Source organism: Rhinatrema bivittatum, chromosome 6 (assembly GCF_901001135.1).
Source record: "Rhinatrema bivittatum chromosome 6, aRhiBiv1.1, whole genome shotgun sequence".
NCBI classification, from domain to species: domain Eukaryota; kingdom Metazoa; phylum Chordata; class Amphibia; order Gymnophiona; family Rhinatrematidae; genus Rhinatrema; species Rhinatrema bivittatum.
The window spans coordinates 151,354,325-151,382,143 of record NC_042620.1 but is presented as its reverse complement, the minus strand read 5'-3'; the positions used below and the strand labels follow the sequence as shown (position 1 = coordinate 151,382,143).

Genomic DNA, 27,819 nt, shown 5'->3' with positions numbered 1-27,819 from the left:
TATCATGGCACTAACAAATGGGATGGAGACTAATAGTGTGATGGCAGCCCACCTCGGCTGGGGCCGCCTTCATGTTCAAATCTACCCCAAGTCCCAAAACTCACAAATCACCTTGGGGGGTCTAGGGCAAAGTAGATTGATGCCATTTTGGAAAATAGCATCAACCGGGCCCAGAGAAAAGGGGCACTTTTGGTCCCCACTAGCCACCATTGCTTTAATTTAGAAGTACAGAGGAGGGTTCAGGGGATGAGGATGGGGGTCACAGTTTCCCCCCAGACCACCAGGGTCCAGTTTTTTAAGGCCGGGTCTTGGGAGCCACTAGATCTCCAGGGATATTTTAATTATTTGGACCGGGGGGGAAATGATGGGGGCTGATGTGGGGGTGCTTGGAAGGAAGGGGGTTTCTTAAAGCAGTGGGGGCACTTTTAATGAAAAACAAGAAGGAGTGGGCTGTTGCCACGTGGTTTTCCTAGTATTTTGTTTTTGCCTTTTGGAGGGCTGGAGCCACTTTGGAAGGCGGCAGGGGTCTCCAATAACCCCTAGGGTGATTTGTGAGGTTTGGTGTGGGGTGTTTCCAGTCCCTTGGCCCTTTATAATTTTCTTGCGGGACATGCTGATGCTCCTCTGGGAAAATAACTATACCTCCCTCAAGCACACTAAAATAATGGGGCTGACATTTTTCAAAATCAGCCATGTTATTTTATTAACATAGAATTGCCTATGCACAAGCTGCTTTGCATGCATTAGGCAATTTTATGCATGCAAAGCAGCATATTTCCATAGGGAAAGGAAATCTTTGGGAATATCGCGATAGTGCCGTGATATGGCGATATCATGCAATAAATGCATTTAACGTGCATTGCATGCTGTAAAATGCACAATATCATCTTGTTGCAGCTTAGTAAATCTAGGCCTTAGCCGGATAAGTGGCAAAATTCAGACTTATCTGGCTAAAAGTTAGACCTACTATCGAGTAGGTCTAGCCAGATAAATTTATCTGGCTTACAGGCCGATTCAGAAAAACGCGCAGGAGAGCTGGCGAGCGCCCGTTCTCCCGGCACGCGCACAGGCCACTCTCCTGGGCGCGCGTTTCAGGAGGGTGGCCTATGCAAATTAGGGCCCGGGGTAAAAGGAGGCGCTAGGGACACTAGCTCGTCCCTAGCGCCTCCTTTTTGACAGGAGCGGTGGCTGTCAGCGGGTTTGACAGCCGACGCTCAATTTTGCCGGCATCGGTTCTCAAACCCGCTGCTAGCCACGGGTTCGGAAAATGGACGCCGACATAATTGAACATCCATGTTCCGACCCGCGGGCCAATTTTTAATTTTTTTTTTTAATTTTTACTTTTCTTTTTTACTTTTGGGGTCTGTGACTTAATATCGCCATGATATTAAGTCGGAGGGTGCACTGAAAAGCAGTTTTTACTTCTTTTCTGTGCACTTCCCGGTGCCGGCAGAAATTAACGCCAGCCTTTGGGCAGGTGTTAATTTCTGAAAGTAAAATGTGCGGCTTGGCTGCACATTTTACTTTCTGTATCGTGCGGGAATAACTATTAGGGCCATCAACATGCATTTGCATGTTGCAGGCGCTATTAGTTTCGGGAGGGGGAGGGGGGTTGGACGCGTGTTTTTGCCGCGCTATTACCCCTTACTGAATAAGGGATAAAGCTAGCGCGTCGAAAACACATGTCCAAATACGGGTTAACAGTGCGCTCCACCGGAGCACTGTACTGTATCGGCCTGTAAGTTATCCAGGTATATTCAGTGGCATTCCCGAGCCCTGGATATCCCAAACAAGTTAGCCGGATATGTTTATCTGGCTATCATGTTCAGCCGCATAGCAGCTGAATATTGACTTCAGTTTCTTTCACCTTCATATGCCTTATTTGTCTGGTTATTAGACACAAAAAATTGTTATAATCACATATTTTGTCATAAAGTATTATTTTTACAGACTATCATTGTGCGTACAAGATACCTTTTACCCTACTAATTAATGATGTTATGCATTATTAATATAAATGGACAAGCACTAATTGGCTTAAGCTAGTGTGTGTGGGGTGAGGGGACATGGTTTGAGGATGTGATTTTCCTTTGTAAAGACGGGGATAGAAAGGCAGCTCTGGACAGCACATACAGCAGTAGTTGCTTCTGACAGAAAGAGGGAGAAAGAGGATCGTCCAGGCTGCCGTGATTTCCAGTCAGAGAGTAAGTTCTATACCATACCATGGTATTTTCCAGCAGCAAAAAGGAGATAGAAACTCTGGGGAAAATGTCTTCTCTCTGTTTCCGGTTGCCTCTACTCGATATCCCTACAATCATCGGCACTTATCATTTAGCATGGTGAATCTTTCACTTGCTAGTAGGCGCTCCAGTTGCCAGGTGTTTTTCTTAGGGAATGAAGACCCTGAAGTAGCCTGTAACATGAGAATATGCTCTGCAGCTCCTAGCTATATGGGGGAACAGCTTTTTTTCCAGCCCTGCTTGCCTGATGCTGAGGGAGTCTGCCAGCCCCGCCCGGCACAAGCCTTGTGGTGATCAGCTGTTTTCTTAGGGACCCACTTTTGCATGCCCCTTTGCTCGATGCTTCTATGATATCCCAAGCTCTCTATCATATTCTCATGTTGACGGTTTGTGTCCGATTATCAAGTCTGTATTTTTGTGATGTGTGGTTCATTGTCTATATATGCATCAGGTATGCATTCCTATTGTTGTGGGTATGGGAAGGTATAGCTCTGTTTATTGTTGAAATGCGCCTTCTGTGCGACCCTCCACTTTAGTTTTTTCTCCTTGCTTAAACACATTCAGGGATTCTATCCATGGCTTGGATGATACATCTGTATCCATTGCTTATATAAATGTTCAATTTGCTTCTAGGAAATGTAATGTTTTATTTACCATGATCCAAGACTCACACCCTGACCTGTTTTATTTTACAAAAACCTGACATTCAGAGGCTGACATTACCTTGAAGCTGCAGCTCTGTTCCTCAGGCTAGGCCTTCTTTCATTATGCCAGAAAGGTAAGGATTGGAGGTTGATTTATAATTCCAAAATCCCTGCCACCAGACTACCCTCTGATTTAGGCAATGGTTAAGCAAACTTAGTAGTGAAAGTCCATTCTTGGATCTTATGTCTATTGTACCACCCTCCTAGCTCTACCAGTGCAAACTTATTGTTAACTGTTGATATTATAAGTTAAATTTGTATTAAATACGATAAGCTAATGATTCTAGGCAATTTTAATCCAATCTTACAGCTTTCAAACTCTCACAAACTATTCAAGTACCTGCTTACAGTAACCACGATCTATGGGTTACTGAAGGTCAAATTGTTGATCTTGATGTGAACCTGGTGCCCTTGTCTGATCTTTATTTGCTGATGTTAGCTTTATTGCTAAGTCTGAGGATGACTTAGCTCCAACTGTTGTTGGTATTAGTAAATCGTACTGAGGCCCTATACAATCTAGCTCAATTTAAGTCTAAGTAGTCCTCTGCACAAGGATCTTTTGATTTTAGCTCCACAGAATCCTTGGTTGATTCATTTGGTAATAAGTTTGCTGAAGTCATTGAGTCAGTTGCTGCACTACAGGCAAAAAAAAAAAAAGCTCTCGGGTAATCTCTCGGCTCCCATGGTTTATCCAGGAACTGAAGTTCAAGAAAAGGCTGATTTATAGAGCACAACATAAATGGCATAAATCTGCATTCCAAGAAAAATGTCAGTTAGCATATAGATCTGCAATTGAAGCCTCAAAGAGGAATTAATTCTCTAGGCAGCTTCAAGCATCACTTAATTGTCCCCTTTCATTGCGAGCAATTCACTATTTGTGCTGAAAAGAATCTTAAGATCCAAAGTTCCCTGGCTGATGAGGCATCTGGCTTATCAGTCTTCCTTCAAATAGTTTCTCCTCTGTGCTGAGATTATGTATCAACAACTCCGGTAGGCAGGATCATGTCACAACTTAAATCATCTTCATGGCCTTTGGTTCCATGTCCCGTTTGCGTTATCTGTGCCTTGCAATCCCAGTTCCTTGATATGGTTGCTAAATTTGTAAATCTTTCTTCAGAGGAGGGTTGTACCCCCAACTCTTAAACAAGTCTTGGCTGTTCCCACACTAAAAAAGGCAATCTTCTTACAGATAGTGTATCTAGTTACTGGCCCATTTCAAATCTGCCCATTTTAGCTAAAATCTTGGAAAAAAGATTGCTTTCTCAACTGACAGATTTTCTCGAAGACTACGATATTTAAAGTCCCTATCAATGTGGTTTTCGGAGAAATCACAATACAGAAACTCTTTTAGTATCTTTACTGGACTTCATGCTGTGTCATTTAGACAGTGGAAAAGCTGTGGTGATGGTTTCACTTGACATTTTATCAGCCTTTGACTCAGTCACTCTATTCTTTTAGCCAGGCTATTATCACATGGCATTAGCATTCGTGTAGTCAGATGATTTCAGGCCTTTCTTTCCAATAGAAAACACAGCAGATTAGGATCGGTCAATCGCAGTCTTCCTGGAAGCCTGTCATTCAGGGGGTTCCACAGGGCTGTACACTGTCTTTTGTTTTATTTAATATATAGCTACTCCCTTAAGTGCTATTCTTACCTCATAGTGTTAACTTTAAAATATATGCGGATGACATACAACTACTTTTCCCAGTAGGTTCTCTCTCCTCAACTATTATTTTGAGAGCCAGTTTTCTTAAGGCAGTAAGGGACCGATATGCAAAAAAAGCTAAGAACCTAAATTATCTATTTTCTTCTGAAGTTAGGACCCTAAGTTTTCAGCTGAAAATTCACATAAATTTAGGGTCTTAAAAATTTAGGGCTTTATACTTAGGTTGCTATTCATTTGTCTAAATTTAGGACCCTAAATTAGGTGCCTAATTCTGAAAATTAGTGGTAAGATCTTAACTTTGTCTCCCCATCCTAACTCTACCCCTGTAGCCACCCACTTTTTAGAAATCAAAATTTAGGTGTCTAATGAAACAAAGGGCCGGATTTTAAAAGGGTTATGCGTATAACCGGCCTTATGCGCGCCAGGCCTATTTTAAAAAGGCCTGGCGACGAGCGTACAGCCCCAGGATGTGTGTAAGTCCCGGGGCTTTACAAAAGGGGTGATCCGGGGGCGGGGCGTGGACTTGGCCAGAGGCCTCCGACATAGCGGCCATTGCAACTGTGTCAGAGGATCGCGTGCCGTCAGGCTACCGGCGCACGCAAGTTGCGCCTGCCTGGAGGCAGACGCAAAAGGTAAGACAAGAATCGGGGGGGGGGGGGGGTTAGAGTTGGGCTGGGGGGGAAAGGGTAGGGGAAGGGGTGGGAAGGTTAGGTTGAGGGGAATGGAGGAAGGCACCGTGGCATGGTGCGTGCATGGTGCACAATTGTGCATCCCTTTGCGCGTGCCGACCCCGGATTTTATAACATGTGCACGCCTGCCTGTGCATGTTATAAAATCGGGTGTACATGTGCGCGCGATGGGTAGCGTGCGCACGTATACGCCCATGCGCACCTTTTTAAAATCTACCCCTAAGAACATAAATTTAGGGACTCAGCCCTAGTAAATTTTCAAAAGAGCCGAATTAGGGACCTAACTCCAAAAGTTAGGATCATAAACCCTTTGATAATTAGCTCCCTAAATATTAATGCAAAATAACCTTCATATAAACCTTGCCAAAATGGAAGGACTTTGGGTTACTTGTGCTCCTTTTCCTAGAGAACTTGCAATTGATGATGTAAATCTGCTATTCTCTGACACTCTCAAGGATTTAGTTGTTTTCTTCACATTTCCTAATAGCTCTACAGGTCTTACAGAATGCGGTTGCTCATTTAATTGTTTCAAGCCCTCTGAGAGAGCATTTTTATCCCTGTCTTGCAGCACCTGCACTGTCTTCCAGTTACATAGTGTATTGATTTTAAACTTCTGCCATTAGTAGTATACAAGGCTCTCCATGGATGTGGCCTTTCTTTTATTTGGCATGGACACAGAATATATCCCTTCCCCATTTTTGCATTCTGCTAGTAGTCACTGATGTGTTCCTTCTTTTAAGACATTTTACCTCTAGGCCACCTAAAAAAGAACTTTTGCCATTATTGATCCATCTTTTTGGAATGGGCTACTTCATGAATTGTGCATTATTCCGGATTCCAAGCTATTTAAAAAAAAATTGAAGACTCATCTGATTTATCAGAAAGTTTTTTGAGATTTTTTTATTTTTGCTTGTTTGTGTTATATTTTAATTTTATGGACTGTTTTGTCACCTTTTACTACTGTATATGCTTAATTTGTTATCTGCTTAGCATGGTATGACTAATATAAGCAGAATATAAAACATCTTAAACAAATAAACTGTCATTCAAAAGACTAAATTTTTTATGATAGAGATGGCAACTGAATGAACAGTTTACTGCATCCACCCCTAGAAAGAATAGGCAAATGACCATCAGGAGGCTGATGTGCTAAAGTTTGCTAATATCACCCACTAAGAACATAAGAACATAAGAAATTGGCCTGCTGGGTCAGACCAAGGGTCCATCAAGCCCAGCATCCTGTTTCCAACAGAGGCCAAACCAGGCCACAAGAACCTGGCAATTACCAAAACACTAAGAAGATCCCATGCTACTGATGCAATTAATAGTAGTGGCTATTCTCTAAGTAAACTTGATTAATAGCAGTTAATGGACTTCTCCACTAATGGGTGATACATATCTCAAATTAACAACCTGTGATAATGACATTTATATGAATTTTGATTAATACTCGACGGCATGAACATCTTACTCCAGCACTCATGTTCCTACATTGGCTACCCGTATCCTTCAGAATTACTTTTAAAGTTCTCTCACTCATCCACAAATCAATTCACAACCAAGAGATGCAATGGTTCTCTGATCAGCTCATTTTTCGCACCTCCAACAGACCAATTAGAAATATTCACCAAGCGAAATTAGCTGTCCATCCACTAAAACACATCAAACACGTTTCCACCATAGACCGATCATTCTCCATAGCGGGTATCAAAATCTGGAACAACATGCCGTTGGACCTGCGTCTTGAATCCTGTCACAAAACCTTCAAACAAAACCTTAAAACATGGTTGTTTGAACAAGCATTCACTCTATGAATCTCATCTAACCTAAAAATTCAGCTATCCCTTATTATTCCTCACTGGCTCCAAGTTCTTTTCCTCGCATTTTGTATTTACATTCTGCTATTCCATACCCCCCCACTGTTACTCAATTTAGGCTATTGTATTCAATGTGACATTGGTCTCGCTGCTGACAGTTAATTTGCTCCTGCGAATACATGGTTATTTATATTTTATTGTTTGATATTTAATGATGTATGCATATTATCTTTAAAACCCTTGTTTCTGTAAAGCCTGTTTCTGTTAAATGTTTTACTGTTTTTTAAACTGTTACATGTAAAGCCTGTTGCTAATTTATTGTTTCACTGTAAACCGAGGTGATGTATGTCTATACGTACCGCGGTATAAAAGAATCTTATAAATAAATAAATAAATAATCTGCTAATATTAAAATTAGAACATTAATGTGAGCGCTATCACAAAACATTAACTACATCTCAGGATTTTTGTGTTAACAGGTCTGTGTCATTTTTTCACATTTTAACATACAATTTTCTTTCCAATAATAGTTAATGAGATTTTTTACTTAATGTTACATCTCATTAGCAGGTCAATCCAGTAACGAGCGGTAGGAAGAGCTGCGTTAGTGCCCGGCGCACCCGCGGTTGCCACACGCACAGTGCAGCTCACCTACCGCTCGATCCTGTATGTAAATAGCTTGCAAATGCAAGCTGCATCTAAGAAGCATCCGTGAAGCGTTAGGCCCGCGCAACCCATTTTACTATAGAGCGCCTATACAGTAACCTGGGTGCGCGGGCCTAATGCTTCACAGCCACGCTGGTATCTGTCATTTCAAATGACATTTGAAATGACAGGTACCAGGAAGTGGACAGTTCTCCGCTCGGGATTGCCAGTCCCCTCTCCCCCCCTCCACGAAAAGCAGCCTTGCTCCGGGAGGAGGGGAGAGGGGACTGGCAGTGTAAAGCGACGAAGCGACTTGAGCGGCCCAATTGCACGAACAGGGGCCGCTTTCGCCCGTGCAGGCGTCCATCTTTGCGGGCAGCTGGAGGCAGGAGAGGGGAGCCGCGGTCGTCCTCGCCGATGTCCGGAGGGGGGCTGCAAAAAGTAAGTCGCTTCGTCGCTTTACACTGCCAGTCTCCTCTCCCCTCCTCCCTGAGCAAGGCTGCTTTTCGTGCCCTGCTTCGGGAGGAGGGGAGAGAGGACTGGCAATCCCGAGCATAGGATTGCCCGTCCTCTCTCCCCTCGTTCTCTTGCTACTTTTTTTTTTTTTGTTTGTTTTTTCCGCTTTGGTTGCTTGCTTTCGGGAGGAGGGGAGAGGGGACTGGCAATCCCGAGTGTAGGATTGCCCGTCCTCTCTCCCCTCGCTCTCTTGCAACTTTTTTTTCGCTTTTTTTTTTTGCTTCGGGAGGAGGGGAGAGGACTGGGGCTGCCGCGGAGACCAGCACCCATGGACGCGGCCAGGGCAGGAGAGCGGGGGCTGGGGGAAAGTTTGCCGCCTACCCTTACCCCTGCCTCTAACACAGGGGTAAGGGTAGGCGGTAAGTTAGCAGGTTAAACGCGCGGCAAAACGGCAGGATAAAATAGCGATAGTCGGGGCGCGTGTTACTGGATGGTAGGGAATAGCTAATTCGCTCATTTACATTTAATATACATGCCGCGTGTGGAAGGGGTTACCCGGGGATTTAAGGACGCAGTAAGAGTAGGTTAAAAGGGATTGTGGATCGCAGGAAGGGCTAACGCGGCCGGAAAGTGAGTAGAACGCGGGTTAGGAGCGGGGTAAACGTGGCCGCACTTTACTGGATAGACCTGAAAATTATTACCATAGGAGTTAATTTTCAAAGAAAAATGTAAATGTAACATACTATCCTAGTAATTTTCAAAAGCCCATTTACCCGCGTTAAATGCACTTAACGTAGGTAAAAACGTTTGACATTTTAGTAGCATATATTGTAGCAGATTGCCAGAGTTTGGTTCCTCTTTGCCTTAGGGGTAGATTTTCAAAGGTTTGCGCGTGTAAAATACTCGCGCAACCCCCGAAAACCTACCTCTGCCTCCCCCTACGCGTGCCGAGCCTATCTTGCATAGGTTCAGCAGCGTGCGCAAGCCCCGGGATGCGCGTAAATCCCGGGGCTTCGAAAAAGGGGCTGGTTGGGGGCATGTCTGGGGGCGTAGCAACGGGCCGGGGTGGTCCGTGGACGGGTCCGGGGGCAGGACCGGGGACATGACGGCGGTCCGGGGGTGGGGCCGAGTGCTCCGGCACAACGGCCTGTACCAGGGCAGGGAGCCAGCTGCATGCGCTGGCTCCCTGCCCCGAGGCAGGGCATAACTCCACAAAATAAGGTAGGGGGGATTTAGTTAGGGCTGGGGGGTGGGTTAGATAGGGGAAAGGAGGGAAGTGTGGGGGGGGGACAAAAAAAAAGTTCCCTCCAATGCCGCTTGAATCTGCATGTTACATATGGACTGCTTTATTTTCAATAAAAAGTATCATGAGTCTCAATTTGTGGATTATAACTCTCTTGAACTATATCCACCTCACTTCTCAATATAAAAAATAGACAAAACTACAAGAAAAAAATAATCCAAAAAAATGACAAAAAAGAGCAAGAAATAAAAAAAATTTGCAAGGAAATAAATCATTTTGCTTCAGCTCTCAAAAGTTTTGGCTAATGCCCAAGTTTTGTAAATATTAGCCAACTCATAGTTGTGACTATAAGTGAATGCCATTATTTTAAAATTATGTGTAGAGTGTGATGATGGATGTCAAAGTATTGATATTTCAAGAACATTTCTCATTTGGCTTACAGCACTGTTTTCAATTTTTTTTTCCACAAGTGTAGTAATGTATACAAGCAGCTAATATTAGGACCTGAATTAATATAGAAGAATTGACTCTGGGAGCCGTGACGCCTCTTGGGCTCCCTTCGGCATTCTGCCCCTTTTCCATTCCCGAAAAAATTGCATGTTACACATTAATCTTGGTATTAATTGGCCATAGCTTTTATTAACATAACAGTTAATATGAACTAAACATTATAACAATTCACCCACCCGGGCCAATCCGACAGTGTCACCGCTACTGGAACCACACCCCCCTTTTGTAGCCCGCCACAATTCTAGCAAGGTTACATCACTTCTGATCCCCCGCCATGTTTACAAGCAAGGGGGCCCTGCCTCCAGGCGTGGTCCCCACCCTTTTACAATCTGCCTTTTGCCAGCCCCGTGGCTGACCTAGGTCTAATAATTCTCTGTTGGCTCAGGTACCCGCCACCAGTGCCAGGTAGTGTTTACACTTGCCTGGTGCCCCCCCCAACCAAACCTTTGCTGCGGCCATTTTACACCCATGTGCAGTTCCTTTCGAGTGCCTCTTGTATTTCGTTATTGAAAAGGTCGTACCCGATATCAGATAGGTGTACTCTGTCCTGCCGGTAAAAACCTTCGCACTGTTCATCGGCCCATGCATGCCTTATCTGACAGCTCCCCATGTGCACCAACCATCCTCCAACCTGTCTGTTTAACTTCTTCCGGGCTCTCCCCCATAACTTTTGTTTTGCAAATTTAATGTGTGATATTATGTCGGACCAGCAGATAAGCACTTCCAGGAACCCTGACTGTATTTCCCGTAGGTCCCTCTTCATCTGCTGTAACAGTTGTCTACATGACATTGCCCCTAAATCGTTCCCACCCAGGTGTATTATTATGATGATGTCCGGTCTGGCCAACAAATCCCTCTTGACACGTAGTTTGGGAAGTAACTGCTCCCAGCGCATTCCACGCTTTTCCATCCAAGTGATGCGCACCCCCCGATGTGCCAAGCCCAGATGTGGGCCATATCTGTGCTGCCGTGCCCTCTGTTCTGCTCAATGCATGAATGAGTGCCCCACGATCCACACCTGAAGCAACCTAGAACACAATTCTGCAATAAAATAAGCAAATTAATTGACCTGTTATAATGGGCTGGCTCGATCCAGCCTGACATAGGAATTTGCCGCAGCAGAGCACCATCTCCCTATCTGTTGTATGGCCTCCGTCGTGAACCCTGCCTGCTCTGTGCTAGTGGCCGCTCCTATTCTAAATGAGTGTGTCCCAAAGTTATCTGCATTCTCTCCTATCTCAGTTAAGGTTTGCTTGAGTATCGCTGAAAACTGGTATCGCGTTAAGGGGGCCCCGTCCGCATGTATAAGTAAATGATACCCTTTTGTAGGTTGCACGGCTTGATATCTCTCTAAATTGGCCAATGGGCAAGTGACCTGACTGTGCAATCGTTTTAGTGTCACATTAGCCCCCCTGCCGCAATTGATCTGTTTTGGACCTTGGTATAAACATCCTCATTATGTCCCCCTGTTTTGTGACATTCCGCATCAGCATTCCCATGTGACCAACATCCTTCTTAGATGTCGCCACCAGCTCGCCAATGCATAACACGCCGAAGAAGGCTAGTGTAAAAGCTAACCTAAATAACTATGTCTCGAATGGTGAATGGCATACGTCGTCCAACCTATGCCATATTAAAATTAATAAATCATGTGTTATGGGATGCTGCCCGTCCCTCTGGGCCCCTAGTCTCCTTCCCCAACCCTTCAACATTTCTCGAGTCAGAAATCCTTTGGTAGGGTCCCCCCAATGTTGGGCTCCCATGAAAAATGCCAGCCCAGCTAGCTGCTTCACTACTATGCCCCTGGACAGTCCAGCATTCTTGGCCCACGATATGTATGCCCCAATCTGTTCCTCTGCCACCAGTCCTTTTTTCCAACCATGTTGTCTCAGGAAGGAGCACACTCTCCCGTATCCCCTGCAATAAGCATCCCATGTGGTGGGAGCCGCAGATCGTTGCAACAGTTCTAACGTGGTTGGCGACCAATTGCCCATACATGCTTTGGTACTGGAGTTGCCTGTTTGTCAGCGTCGGGTACCTGTTTACGGAACAAAGGCCATTTAGCACGAGATAACGAGTCTGCCACACCATTATACACCCCTGGAACATGTCCCGCCTTTACAGTGGTATTAATGCGCAAACTACTTAGGACTACCTGTCGAAACAGGTCTGCCACCCGTGGACATTTGGCTAACTGTCTGTTGATGGCTGAAACCACTGCTTGGTTGTCACACCAGAATATGATGTGTTTGTTCCGCAAGCACTCCCCCCAGATTATCAATGCCACCCATATGGGGAAAAGCTCCAGGAATGTTATATTTGCTGCTATTCCTTCCCCCACCCATGCGGCCGGCCATTGCGTGGCAGCCCACACACCCTGACCGTAGATGCCGAATCCCCATTCCCCAGAAGCATCTGAATGAATGTCCAAATCACAGCTTGATACCGGGGGCTCCTGCCAAACCGATATGCCGTTGTAACTGCTCAGGAATCATGCCCATATCGCCAGGACCTCACGAATATGTTGTGATATCCTGATGAAATGGTGTGGATGTCTGATTCCTACTGTTGCCGCTGCTAGTCTGCGCAAGAAGGCTCTGCCCATAGGGATTACTCGGCATGCAAAGTTAAATGCTCCCAACATTGTCTGCACTTCCCGGAGTGTCATCTTCTTCGCCTTGGATGCCCTGTCCAGTAGGCCACGCAATTTTTGGAGTTTGTCCGTTGGTAATCTGGATATCATCCTCTTAGAATCGAACTCAATGCTGAGGAAGCACATTGTGGTGGTTGGCCCCTCAGTCTTCTCTTGTGCAAGCAGAACTCCAAAATCATATGCTACCTCCTGAAAGGTCCACAACAGGCGAGCCGCCGTCTCTGTTCCAGCTGGGCTGACGAACAGGAAGTCATCTAAATAGTGTATTATATTGTCTGACTAGGCCCTTTCTGCCTTCAACCAGTGTAAAAATGAACTGAACGCCTCAAAATAGGTGCAGGACACGGAGCATCCCATGGGCATGCACTTGTCGAAGTAAAACATCCCACGAAACTTGAAGCCCAGCAATGAAAAACTAGATGGGTGTGCTGGCAGCAGCCAAAATGCCGATTCGATGTCAGTTTTTGCCATGACTGAAAACACTCTGCACCTCCGAAGAAGAGTGATTGCACTGTCAAATAAAGCATATTATACAGAACATTCTTCCTGTGGCAGGTGGTCGTTGACCGAGAGCCCCGGTGGGAACAATAGGTTTTGGATTAGTCTGTATTTGCCTGGCTCCTTTGGTACCACTGCCAGGGGAGATAATGCCATATTTTTGAATGATGGTGCCGCAAAAGGGCCTGCCATTCTACCCAACGACAGTTCAATGTTTAACTTGGCTTGGACTATTTCTGAATGTCTTGTTGTCGACACTGCATTATTGGCTGTAAACTCCCTGATCTTTCCTTGGTAAGGAATTCGGAATCCTTCGTTAAAACCACCAGTAATCCTCCCTGCATCCTCTTTCTTTGGGTATTTCACAAGCCATTCTAACATTCTGTCCAGTCGAATCGGCAAGGCTGCTTTTGCCATTGCCTCATTTCATTTCCATGGGGAAGAACTCTCCGTGGCTGTCTTCTTTGTACATTTGTTTGCTAGATGAGGTGCTGAGCAAACTAAGCAAACATGCTTAAACTTGCAATCTTTGAACGTGCAAGATGATTTGTTAAATCTCCAGCAGGCATTATTTTGATTGTTTGCCGATCTGCCGTAAGCTGCTCCCATGTATGATGCCCTTGTCGCTGCTCTTCCACGGCCCCCTGCATCGGCAGCCCTGTTCGTCATTTGTTTTAACCATAAGTCGACACATAATTTGTCCCCCATGACATCGTCCCGGTCTCCTCCATCTTGTCCTGGAAGCGCTCATCGTAATTCAGCCACGCCCAGCCTTCATATGCTCTTTGCACCTCCAAATTTGTGTTTGTGTACCCAAGCATCGGTCCACATTGTGATGGATTGTATTTTGTTATGACATTCATCAGTCTGAGATATGCTCTGGTCCAGGTCCATATGTTGCATGGTATTGTCTTGCTGTCCTCCGGCAATGCATCTCTGCCTTTTTTCTTTTTTCTGTCTCTTGAACTTCTCCTTCCTTCTAAAAGTCGAAAGATGTCAATGTATTTCCTCTTTTTAATCCTTTTTCGCAGCTTCCTCGGCACGCTTACCCATAGAGGAGCTACGCTGTTTGCTGGCATCGAGGTTGCTGCCGCCTCTCCATGTGCCGACTGTGCCCTGGGTAAGCTGTCCTCGTCTGCACTATCAGAGTCCGAAGATGAGCTACTGTCACTGGAACTTGAACTGTACCTTCTCCTCCACTTTCCGCCTTTCTTTTTTGACACATGCGCTTACCACCGTGTCGGCAAGGGGCTGTGGAATTGAAACATTAGGCTCGGGTAACTCACCCAGCTGTTGTTGCTCGAGCACAGCTTCTGCTGCGACTGTGTCCATCGCAAAGACCTCCGGTAGTATCATGCCCTCTCCATCGCTATCGGTCATTGTGCTGGCTGTCTCGCTGCATTGTGTCTCTCCTTCGGACTGACTATTGGCCCCAATGTTAGTACTATTTCTTCTTCTTGGCATGCGTCCGGCCTGCCCTCTGTGCCCTGCTGCTGGTGAATTCTCATCATCTCCCCCTTGGGCCTTTTGGTTATGCCACATGCCCTGCTGTCCTGGCCAATATCCCCATGGATATAATGGGTATGGAATTCCTCCAGCATAGGCCGTTTGTGACCATTGCGGGAATGTGTTAGGTCCTGGGCTGCTGCTACTGCCGTCGGAGCTGGCTGGTGGCATCCAAGGTCCGCAGGCCTAAGGTGGAGGGAACCCCGGCAAATAAGGGAACCCATAGTCTGTGTCTGATCCCCCGTGCCTGGGTTCGCACCTGGGATGTTATTCTTGCAGTTTACTGCCATCGTACGCCACCCCCTGTTTTGTTGTGGGACCCGTGTCCTCATTGCGCTACGATCCATATTCCGCCCGTTCGTACGCGCAGTACCATGTTGCGGAGGGTCCCTTCCACGACCTCTCCCCTCTACCGTCCTCATTCCCCTTCAATTCTCCGTGCCTGAGTAGAGGTACCTCTCTGCCCCATGTAGCAGGTTCTCAGTCTCCTTCCCATTGGGTACTCACTGTTCCGCTGATCTTGTTCTCTTGCGCTTGATGCCTTCTTCCTTTTGGTCCTGGATGGGGGCAGCTGCCTGGCACGGAAGGCTACCCTGCTCCCTGGTGTCTTCCTTTTCTTTCTTGGTGCTGCAAATCTTTTTTAAAGATTTACAAAATTCTTTTTTTTTTTTTAAACTTGCCACCGAAAAGTATTTATTAATTTAAATTGCTTTGTCCTCGAGCTGTGTACCAAGGAGCAACACTTTGCCAGAGCTGCTCTGCTCTATGTGGTGAGCCACTGAAGAGCCTTTTAAAATTATTTAAATTTATGGTACTTAAGAAAATCGCCGCCTCTGTGAGCAATTTTTTTTCCACATGGTCGGCAATGCGAGCCGTGCCGCAGCCGTGCCCGGGGAGAGGGGAAAGAGGCTAGCTGCGGCACAGCTCGCTCCTTAAATACCCGGGCTGACATCATCAGGGACGGTCGTGGCTGTCCCCGATGATGCAGGAACACCCCCCCCCCCCCGCCCCCATGCGTGGCAACGCTGTTGACGTCATCGGGAAGCACCAGAGTGCCGGCGCACACCAATGACATCGGCCCACGCCGCCCTCGGAGTGCAGGAGTGCCCCGAGGCAATCAGCCAGCGCCATTGCGCTGGGGATCTCGCCCGTCTTCGGCCCACGGCCCCAGGTAAGCCGTGGGCCCTTCGCATGCGCCGCGGGCCCACCTATTCTGCCAGTGGTTACAGACAAATATAGAGCTGCCTTCAAACAGGTATTATATGGTACTGAACAAGATATATGGCCACATTTTAGCCTTTGACAACAGTTCTGCAGAACTTTTAAACACGTTTTAGCTTGCATATGTTTTTCAATTATTATTTTCTTTCTGCAAAATTTAAACTTTAAGATGGATTAAGTCAACACCACAATTGCTTACAGTGTTGTGTTGAAGGGGAGGATTGTGGGAAATTTTCCAAATACTAAAGTCTGACATCAGACCTAATAGAATCTGGAACTCCACACTTAAAAATTACTGCTATGTTACTCACACTCCTCCCTCACACCATGCATGCAACATGCCAGTTTACAGTTCACAATATATATCTTTTGTTGTATGTACATTACAACATAGAATAGTTAATGCAATAAATGACACCATACACTAAAAATATATTTAAAAAATAGGGAACATTTTGAAAATGTCCTGGTGGCTTGTAGGTCCCCAGGTATTTTGTGCAAGCTAATTTTCAGAGAGAAATTCCTTTTCAAAATTCAGAGCTGATGGGAACCGCAGGCATTCAAAAGTACACACAGAGTAGAGTACATGTGGAGATTTCAAAATGAAATTCCTATGCACATTTTGCCTCCATCCCTCCTCTTTTCCCTGCATTATTTTTGGCCACTGAGTGGGAGGGTTATTTTCAGACTAGGGAATTTACTTGGGTAACTGCTTAGTCACCCAGTCAAAATGCTTTGAAAACTTTCCTCCCAGGGGCAATAATCAAATTGCCCACACTGGTACAAATACCATGGCACTTTTTACCCATGGGGTTTGCATCAATAATGAAAGCAAAATTACAAATGTAGTTCTGTTTTGATTATTACAAAAGGAAAAAGTGCTCAGAAAGATCCTGCCTTGCTTTTTCTGTGGGTTCTTATTCCCTTGGAAATGATGTAAGTGAATTTGAAAATGTCATCTAAGCATGATATTTCCCTCTCTCGACCTAAATATACCTTCAGGAATCATTGTAGAACAACTCAATAATTTTACCCACATTGAGGGTGGGCAATATTTAAACAGCTGCTTTGCCCATGGAAATGTTTTTAAAAATTATGGAAATAAAAAGTTAAAAATTTGATATACTCTCAGACATTTTCTGCCTGGTTGAAGGGATGATGAGGGTAGTGAGGTGTGGCTGAAGCTCTCTGTTTTTTTCTTCAGCCTCTATTATCTCTCAAATGGTTGGTGTGACAACTTCTACATAAGGACATAACAAAAGAACATATGAAATGCCATACTTAGTCAGACCAAGGTCCATTGAGCCCAGCATCTATATGGTAAGTATGTACCAGATCCCATGATGTAGTCTTATTTCCTTATACTAGCCCCCTAACATAACAGCTTTTTTAAGTCTGTCGGGTTAATAATGATTTATAGACTTTTCTTTTGAGAACTTGTCCAAATCTTTTTTAAACTCCGCTATGCTAGTCACCTTGACCATGTTCTCAGGCAACATATTCCACAGTTTGACTGTGGACTGAGTAATAAAGGACTTTCTACAACTTGTCGTAAATCTGCTGGTTGTTAGTTTCATGGAGGTGTCCCCTTGTTTTAGTAATATTTGAAACTGTTCTTTAACTGTTCCACTCCACTTAAGATTTTATACATTTCTATCATGTCCCTTCTCAGCCATCTCTTTCCCAAACTGAAGAGACCTAACCTCCATTGCCTCTCATCATAGGGGAGCTGTTCTAATCTCTTTATCACTAGTTTTGGTAGCTATTTTATTACAACGCTTGGTGGTAAGACTTGGGAAGGGGGTCCAAGTATTGTCTTAAGTATAGGGAAAGCCAACAGTCACTCAGTAGTGCAGAGAAAGATAACTTTGAAGGATACTAATGAAACATGAGAGTTAGGGCATCCCAACAGAGAGGTTTCAATAAAGCAAAAGTAGTCCATGTGCCTATAAGCAAAGAATCACCTGAGCTAAAGGATTCCACATTATCCCTTATCAACTGAAAAGCAGGTTATTAATAAAAACAAACAACACACTTTGAAATATCTGTATGCCAATGCCACAAGTCTAAGAAGTAAGATGGGAGAATTAGAGTGTACAGCAGTGAATGATGAGATAGACATAATTGGCATCTCCAATAGAGATGTGCATCGTTAAGCCCTATCAGTTTGGGCTTTGTTTTGGGGACCCTGTGGGAAATTTAGTTTTCCATACGGTTTTGTTTTTTTTTCATGGGTCATGCTTTGGAAGACTGAACAATAATGATTTATCTATAGCTAAATGGGCATTGTTCATCTTTGCGATATATTTTAACTTTTGATTTTATCATTCCAAACTCAAAGCAGACTATCAGCATTCATACTTTCCTCATCAGTATAGATAGAATTGAGAACCTCTGAGGCAGTCTTCTGAAATGTGATATCATGTCAGGCTCATTCAACATATCCAAAGAGAAGTATTTCTTTTTATAAGCATCTAAAAAATTGTTTAAAAAATTACTCAAAAGAAATTTTCCATCTCAGGACCGATGATTATATGTAATGTTCAGTGGTGAGAATACTGAATAAATTTTGAAATTCAGAACCTGTGAAGTGGTTTGATGGTCCTTCACTTTAAACTATTTCAGATATTCTCTGGCATAATAGTATTTTTGATTTAAAAATTTAGAATTTAAATACTTAACATTCAAAAATTGTGTGCAACATTTTCTTGGTATAATATTGCTTCGTTTGCATCTTGTTAGGACTTTTTTCTTTTTTGATTGCATATTGTTTATAATGAGTTACAGTTATTAGGATGAAGCTTTGTGGTTGGTGCTTATGTTTTCAGTGAAACTTATCTCACAACCCCCCACTTTCCCCCCTAGTATGACCAAAAATTAATAGAAAGAAAAGACAAGGTCAGCTCATAGCTTGCTTGAAACTATTATTCTGCCAGAAAAGATAAGCATTGCTTAAAGCATTCAGAAGAAATTACAGCATTATGGGCTGGTAGATGGCCCCCCTTCACAGCTCTTCATAGCCCACAGCTTACTCCCTTCACAGTTTCTCCCTTAGCCCCCTTACTCTCTACTGCTCTCCCTGTTACAGGCCCCACTTGCCCTCCCTTCCTCCTAACCTGAAGCCTGAACACTTCAAGGATACACACATGCACACATAAGTATAGCATACAAACTAGAGATAAAACTTAATTCAGAATATAAGAAGACCAGTTATAGCCAGTTGATGGTTAAGGAGTTAAATCTTGACATTGGCTAGCAGCTCTACTTGCAATAGTCCAGCGCAGCACAAGTAGTTTTACTAGTGCTGAGAATGAAAACGCCTGGCAAGTGCCCAGAATTATATAGTATGAACTGGACACAATATTAACAGTTTTATAGACCTTATAGATACCAGTGCACTTTTAGCTTTTGGCAGAAAAAATACAGAATAGCTTTTGGAGCACATACATTCTTATTGGTTTCACAGTAGTATTTCACTTGCTGTTTGAGATAGTTATATGATTTGCTTAAATTTACATGACAATGACATTAATGATAGTTATGCTAATTTTTGTTATTATTTTATGGTGTCCAACAGAGTATGTTAGATTCAGAGAAAGTCAAAGGCTAGTGAATACATGTGAGAGAGAATGTCTATACAATATTATGATTAGAGGTGGTGAACAAAGACAAGAAATTCACCATTTTCAGAGTAGATACATGCAGTAAATTTTTTATCAGTTAATTTTTGGCAATACTTCAGGACAGCAGAGAAACAAAGAAAACAGTTTAGCAAATGTCCAGACATAGGGATAAGACTCTAGTACCCTGTGGGCTGGGCAGATTCTCTGCCAAGAACTGATCAGATCATTTCAGCAATACCAAACTCGAGCAACAAAAAAAGCATCTCCGGTACTGTTAACAGCTGTCCCCTGAAATAATGCTTATGGGCCATTGTCTGGAGAGATAGAGGGTGCTCATCCAGGAAAGTGGCAGCTTACACTAGGCTTTTGTATGTATATTCCCTATTAGTTGGGGAATGATTATTTACCTTGCTTATGTGCTGATATATATAACTTGTTTGTTTATAATGACCCAGAATGTTCTCATAAGCACATTTATTGTACATATATTATACAAAGAATATAGTTTTTCATAGTTTCACATAAGTTGTAGTCAGGTATTATTATTTTCTTAGTGTGTTTGTGTGATCCAGACAAGGCAAAAAATCCCCAACCTTCCACCCACTACACGACTCCACCCCTTCTAAGTCAGAAAACTCAAAACTTTCTATACAAAACAACATAGCATAGAAAGGATAGATGGATAGGGAAAGGAATGTTCCTCTGCCTCAATGGTACATTACCAGAATCATACAAATGAGACAGATTGCAGACTGAACAACTACAACAGATACACAACTATCTTGAAGAACCTGCATCCAAATGACTATGTTTACATTTAAATATATTTTTTTCTGCAACTATATCCTTTACATTTTTCATGTGTGTCATTTTTAGTATACCATCTATTCAGAAAGGCTGTGTATAACAGAATAGAAAAGTAGTGACCGCATTTCCAGCATAGCTCCCTGCTTCAACAGCAGGGGAGAAGAAAAACAACCAATAAGGACTGTATAACATAGTCTGGGTAAAACAAATAAGCATGGGTGTAGCTTGCTTATTGCGGCGGTTACTACCCCTACTACCCCTAACTAATCAAGCTAGATATTTCAATGGTGGGGGTGGAAGGGAAATAGAACCAAGAGCTAAGAGAAACAGATAAGTATGAGAGAAAAAATGTGTGAAGCTTGCTGGGCAGACTGGATGGGCCGTTTGGTCTTCTTCTGCCGTCATTTCTATGTTTCTATGTTTATTTTATTTATTTATTTATTTATTTAACAACTTTTAATATACCGACGTTCGTATGGCACATCACACCGGTTTACAAGTAACTCAAAATAAGGAGGAAATTACAATGAACAGGGGGCAGGGGGTGGGAGCAGGCGAGAAAGAGGAGAGGGGTGAGGGAGACAGGAGAAGAGGGAAAAGATAGGTAGCATGAAATAGAGAATAAAAGAACAACCGTTAAGAGAGAAGGAACTTATTTACAGAAGGATCTATTTACAATAGTTGCAACTAAAGTAAGATTGTTTACCTCAGTTTAACTGTATAATTTTGTAAATTGCAGTACGATAAAAAGAAGGGGGGTAGGGGGATGGCAATGGGATATTGCCTTAGGATAGGGGGGAGGGCAGGCAGGGGGGAGGGGGGGTAGACAAGGAGAGGGGTACTGGGGGTGCATCTAGGTTTGGTTGGTTTCAGGATAGGCCTTTCTGAAAAGCCAAGTTTTTATACCTTTTTTGAAGGTGGCCAGGCAGGGTTCAAGGCGGAGAAAGGTGGGAAGGGAGTTCCAGAGTGTAGGGCCCGCTATGGTAAAGGCCCTTTCTCTCGTGGAGGTGAGGTGAGCAATTTTAAGGGAGGGGGTATGTAGGGTACCTGCGAGGGAGGATCTGGTTGGACGGTTGGTTATACGGAAGTGAGGCGAGTCCTTGAGCCAGGGGTTGGTTTTGTAGAGCAGATTGTGAAGGATGGTGAGGGTTTTATACTGTATACGGAAGGAGATGGGTAACCAGTGGAGGTCCTTAAGTATGGCGGAGATGTGGTCTCTTTTTCGGGTGTTAGTTAAAATTCTCGCCATGGCGTTCTGTAGGATTTGTAGGGGTTTGATGGTGGACTCTGGGAGGCCAAGGAGGAGGGAATTGCAGTAGTCCACTTTGGAGAGGATAGTGGTCTGCAGGACTAGTCGGAAATCTTGTGTGTGGAGCAGTGGTTTAAGCTTTTTCATGATGTGGAGTTTGTAAAAGCCCCCCTTTAGAAGGGATTTAATATGAGCTTTGAAATCGAGGCGCTGGTCTAGTTCAATACCAAGGTCTCTAACAGTCAGTGATGTAGCGGGGGGAGAGAGTATGTTATTGGGGGGTGTGAGTTCAGGTTGATTAGATATAATGAGTATCTCAGTTTTTGAAGCATTAAGCGCAAGGTGGAGGTTGGATAGAAGTGAGTTGATGGCTGTAAGATAGGAGTCCCAGAGTTGGAGGGTTTCTTTTAGTGTATTTTTTATGGGGATGAGGATTTGAACGTCGTCGGCGTATAAGAAAAAGTTCAATCCTAGGTCGGCGAGGAGGGGCAGTATATAAATATTGAGGGTAGAAGAGGGTAGAAGAGAGTGAGGACCCCTGGGGAACTCCTTGTGTGAGAGAAATGTGAGAAGATTCAGCTTTGTCAATTTTCACTATGTATTCTCTGTGGGAGAGGTATGAGGAGAACCAGGATAATGCAGTGCCTGCGATGCCTATTTCTGCTAGGAGGGAAAGTAGGATTTGATGATTGACTGTGTCGAAGGCAGCTGAGATATCAAGGATGGCGAGGAGAAAAGATGTCCCTTGGCCCATACCTATGAGGATGGTGTTGGTGATGGCTAGCAGGAGATTTTCAGTGTTACGCTCCTTACGGAATCCAAATTGGGATGGATATAAGATGTGGTGATCCTCGAGGAAGTCAGATAATTGAGAATTGACTACCTTCTCGAGTACTTTGGCAATGAGAGGCAGGTTGGATATAGGACGATAGTTTGCAGGGTCAGAGGGGTTAAGGGAGGGTTTTTTTTATAATACACCAACTTACATTTTTCTATGTAAGTTGGTGTATTATATATTATATTAAGAAGTATATGTGAGAGAGACTATCTATAAGGCCTGTCTAGTAGTTAGGTATTTATATCTCTATAGGGGCCCACTTAGTAACTTGAGGTGAGGTTTAGGTAGAAGTGTAGGGGTTAGGGGCCACTTTGACATGCTTTTAAACAGAACAGTGCACTCTTGTTAAGATTTGATGTCCTTCGGAGTGGTAGAGTGTTCATCAAGTTGGGTTGAGAGAACATTGTACAAATCTCATTTTTGTGTGAGTTTCCTCACGCCGAAGGTCATCAAATCTTCACAAAAGTGCAGTGTTCTGTTTGTACGTCTCACTCTGCATGTCAAAGTGGCCCCTAACCCCTACACTACTACCTAAACCTCACCTCGAGTTACTAGGTGGGGCTCCTATAGAGATATAAATATCTAACTACTAGAAGGGCCATGTAGGTAATCTCTTTCTTTCTCTCTTTCTCTCTCTCTCTCTCTCTCTCCATTCACAGGGAATGTATCACTGACCTATTAAAAGTGGTTTTTGCATAGGAGCTTTCTGAAGTGCTTTAAGAAAGGGGAAAGCTGTAAAATAATTTTATATTTCATCTAATAGAATATAATTTGTTCTTGCTATCTCTCTTGTTATTCAAAAAGTAAAATGAGTTAAACATATCAAATTAACTGAAATGGGAAGAAATGAAAGCTGCATAGCTGTGGCAGTATTTTGATCTGAAGTTACTCCTGCCTCAGGCAAAAGTAAATATATTTAGGTCTGAGGCACCTTGTCAGTGAAAATGAGCACATATATCTATGGGTACAAAGAAGTCTGTGAGCGTGTTTGTGGGCAGAGTGGAGGGTGTTAATGAAGCATTTCTGTTGGTTCTTCCTCCTGAATGCCTCAGGTATCTTTTGTAGACAATGGCAATTATTTTCTTATTTTGTAAACTATCTCTTAAATATTTTCTCAAATGATAGTTATTCATCAAAAAGCAAATATTTCTCACTATTCACTCTCTAGAAGAATAAAAGAATGAGTGAATCAAGCCTGCTGGGTTTGGAGTAAGTGTTTTTTGCAGCCTCTACCAAATGTATAATGATGTTAGATCAAGCTTCTGACAATTTGCACTATCCCACAGAAAAGTATGAATCAGCCAATTAGCTATGCAGGACTTTTCTGAGAATATTGCCCCAATACACAGCTGCACACTGACCATAATACAAATCTGTATCAGTAATACTAAGATGAAAAATAAATCCAAGCAAGCAGTCCTGCGGTAGCCTTCTGTGGTTCAGAAGTGCCAGTTACTTACGAAATGATGATGCCATTATCAATGGAAAAATTGTCAGAAGGTAAGCCTGCAATGTTCCATGCTCGGATTTTCACAGGATCTCCTAAAGTGCCAGTAAGGGAGAAATCATCAGAACAGGGGATATCTCTCTTTTTACATAGCAACTCCCATTCTTTTGTTTGCATCTGAAAAAGAAAAACACACACTGTACCTTACTATGGGAAGAGATAGACAATTGCACATTTAACCCCACATATAGGGGCCAATATTCAGCCACATAGTGGCTTGTTACGTTAGCCAGATATAGCTATATAAGTACATCCGGCTAAATTTAGGACAGCCCTACAGTTCGACCAGTAAGCCACATAAGGTATGCAGCTAATTGCTAACAGAGTTAGTCACATAACTTATGTAGCTAAATCTGCTCCTCCCTGAAACATCTCCCGCCCACCCCCAGAATGCCACCAACTTACGTGACATTTAAGATCGCAAACTAGCTATTTATACAGATAATCTCTCAGTTATCCATCTAAATGGCTTTTGAATATTTACCTCACACTGTACAGTCAGCTATTTAATAAAAAAAAAACAAGTCCTTTTTTCTGGTTAACCTGCTGCAGTTGAATAACATGAAAGATGGTACACTTTGAGATAGTGCCCTTCACTGCAGGAAAATAAGTTCAGAAATTCAAAAGCACAATTTCAGGTACAGTCAGTGGTACAACCAACAGAGACCCTCTATACTCTGGCATCCTATCCTTGAGGCTCCAACGCAAGCTACATTTTAGGCCAATATCTTCTAGGGCTCCTTTATAGAAGTACCGGTACCTGTAGTCCAGCAATAGCACCTTGGAAATCTCTTTTGCACTGTCAAAAATGAGCTCTTGGAGGCTTCTCTTATGCAGCAGTTCTGAAGCATTGTTTCTGTAGTGGCAGTTCTCCATTTGACTCCTGTATGAACTTTACTTCTTAGAATACAGACAATGAAGAAATCTCCCAAAGCAGACCAGGAGTATAGGACGAATTCGCCTCTTCCACAAGAGCTCCTTTCTGTCTTTTCCCTCTGAAAATCCTGCTTGGATCTCAAGAACAGCTCCCAAGTCCCTAGGGTCTGAGAATCCCACCCTTGGGTCGCAGCCAGGCCAAGAGATGGAGGAAATGTACATGAGCCAAAGTGGGCTCATGCGGTTTGCGAAACTTCATTTTCCTGAAGGCACTTCCCACTGGGGAGTGTCAGGAAACACTACACATGCCTACATCGCTGGCATTGCATATTCAGAGTTTGTGAAGACTCTGATGTATTTATTTATTTTATTTTATTTGTTAACTTTTATTTACCGACATTCGTGAAGCACATCATGCCGGTTTACAATGAACTCAGGCGGGAAATACAATAAAACAATATAACATTAATAACAAAAATACAATGAACCAAAGGAGCAATAAAATAAGGAGGGATAGGGGAAGGAGAGGTGGGGGAGGATAGGCAGGGGAGGCGGGACAAGGGGAGGGAGGGAGGGTATATGTATATTGGTAACACAAAGGAAACTACTTAAAAGTACCTTTCACTACAGAATATTCTCCCCTTTTACATCTTATATCCTCATTAAAAATTGTCTACAGTAAGAGCTAGCTAGCGTACCTAAACAAAGTGTCCTGTTCTCAAAGATTTTCTCCCATTCTGTGACTATCAAAAAGCTTTTCCACAATAAATGTTGTAACATCACCAAAAATATGAAGCTGACTCATTTGGGCACTCAGATATGAACACAGGAATGCAGTTTATGCCTAACATTGTATTCAGCTGATTCCCTTAAGTGTAACGCATGCAGTCATGTGCTTATATGAAAGGAAACCAGAGAGATTGATATTGAAAAGGGTTTGCCCGAGTAATTTTTACGTTACCTGGATAAACCTCAAGAGTTAACTGTCCCACCCTGCTGACTAGTAATATTTTACCTAGGTAACTTTTTACCTGGATAAAATGTAGCTTGTTAAAAAGGAGGAGGAGGCGGCATTCCAGAGAAGTGGCCTGAGTTTATCCAGGTAAATTTATCAGGGTAAGTCTGGTCAGAGAAATCACTGTCCTAAAGTTACCCAGCGAACTACTGAGTAACCTCCTGCTTGCTGTAACACGCAATATGGACCATATAGAGTTATAGCTATCGGCAGCTGCAAAATTCTTCAATGTTAATTTTACTTTATTAAAAATCCCAATATTCCCTGCATCACAAAATCTAAGATGAGTGTCATAAGGATGAGGCACAAGTAGAGCAAAAAAGTGCAAAAAGCCTGAAAGATAGTGTAGACTGCAAAAGAACAGGGATGGCGTTTCTTGGTCTCTTTACCAGCCCAAACCCCCATTGTAGGTCAGGTAAGTGAATACAGGGTCATGTTAAGAAAATGACTAAATAAGCAGAAGTCTTGATGACTGACACTATTGCTCATGAGTTCCAACATGTGCTAATTCAACCATTTTTCTGTATTCTTTACCAAATATCTAATATTGGTGGGTTGACTGTTTATGCAGTTTAGAAACAGTGAATCTGAGACAGTGGCTACTTAGTAGTTTGGGCAAGTTTAAAATAATTTTTCTCTCCTAATTTCTTAAAAATTTTCTCTGTTAATTACATATTGTTGCTCCCATTAACATCTTGGATCTCCTTATATTCCTGGGTTGTATTATACCTATAATTGTAAGAGTCCAGGTTAGGATGTAATTATTTTCTTTTTTGACTGACATAGTTTTGGGATATTGCCTGCGTATGTAGAGGTTTGAACACGTTATGTAATGTTGAAATTTTGTGACTCATCGTCAATTATTTGAAAATGCATAAATAAATAATTAAAAAAAAAAAAAAAAGAGAAACAGTGAATCTTTTGTCCAAGGATTTTTTTTCTTCAAATTCAGGAAGGAAAAAACTGAAGTAAATCTGTAAATGCACCGTGGGACTTTTGTCTGGAAGTGCATCATATAAGAATAAGAACTGAGTAAAAGATTTGCATCACCTTTTTTGCACAATTTTCTTTGTAGATAATGTTACCGTCAGAAAAGAGGCCCCAGACAACTGGTCCGAAAAGAAAGACTTTTATTGCATGCAAGACACAGCTGAGAACAATGGCTCAGAAATCTGCGTGCCCCTCCCCTTCAGGAGCTGGCTTTTATACATTCCACATTTCTTATCTTTTACACATGCGTTCTACGCATTGGGGCGGATTTTAAAAGCCCTGCTCGCGTAAATCCGCCTGGATTTACGCGAGCAGGGCCTTGCGCGCCGGTGCGCCTATGTTCCATAGGCCTGCCGGCGCGCGCAGAGCCCCGGGACTCACGTAAGTCCCGGGGTTTTTCGAGGGGGGCGTGTCGGGGGCATGTCCGATCGGCACGGTGTTTTGGGGGCGGGATATGGCGTTTCGGGGGCGGGCCCGGGGGCGTGGTTTTGGCCCGGTCCGGGGGCGTGGCCGCGCCCTCCGGAACTGCCCCTGGGTCGCGTCTCGGCGCGCTAGCGGCCCGCTGGCGCGCGGGGATTTACTTCTCCCTCCGGGAGGCGTAAATCCCCCAACAAAGGTGGGGGGGGTTTAGACAGGGCCGGAGGGGGGGGGGGTTAGGTAGAGGAAGGGAGGGGAAGGTGAGGAGAGGGCGAAAGAGAATTCCCTCCGAGGCCGCTCCGATTTCGGAGCGGCCTCGGAGGGAACGGAGGTAGGCTGTGCGGCTCGGCGCGCGCCGGCTACACGAAATCGGCAGCCTTGCGCGCGCCGATTCAGGATTTTAGCGGCTACGCGCGTATCTACTAAAATCCAGCGTACTTTTGTTTGCGCCTGATGCGCCAACAAAAGTACGCGAAGGCGCACTTTTTTAAAATCTACCCCATTATGACTGCAGTGTTCCAGAATAGACTGGTTTTAGATTACCCTCTGGCCCAGGAAGGAGGGTTTGCGGAACATTTAACCTCTCCAATTGTAGTTTACAGGTAGATGTGTTACGAGCGCGTGCGGGCGCGGTCGTCTCAAGCTGGT

The 27,819-nt window shown here is 43.7% G+C and overlaps 1 protein-coding gene across 1 annotated transcript in view; it reads right to left on the bottom strand.

The window, feature by feature from the left end:
- DNAH7 (dynein axonemal heavy chain 7) overlaps positions 1-27,819 on the bottom strand; it is a 724,465-nt gene that overhangs the window by 229,845 nt on the left and 466,801 nt on the right. The window contains 1 exon segment of the mRNA XM_029606081.1: positions 23,827-23,990. Within this exon segment, the coding sequence (XP_029461941.1) occupies positions 23,827-23,990 (164 nt within the window).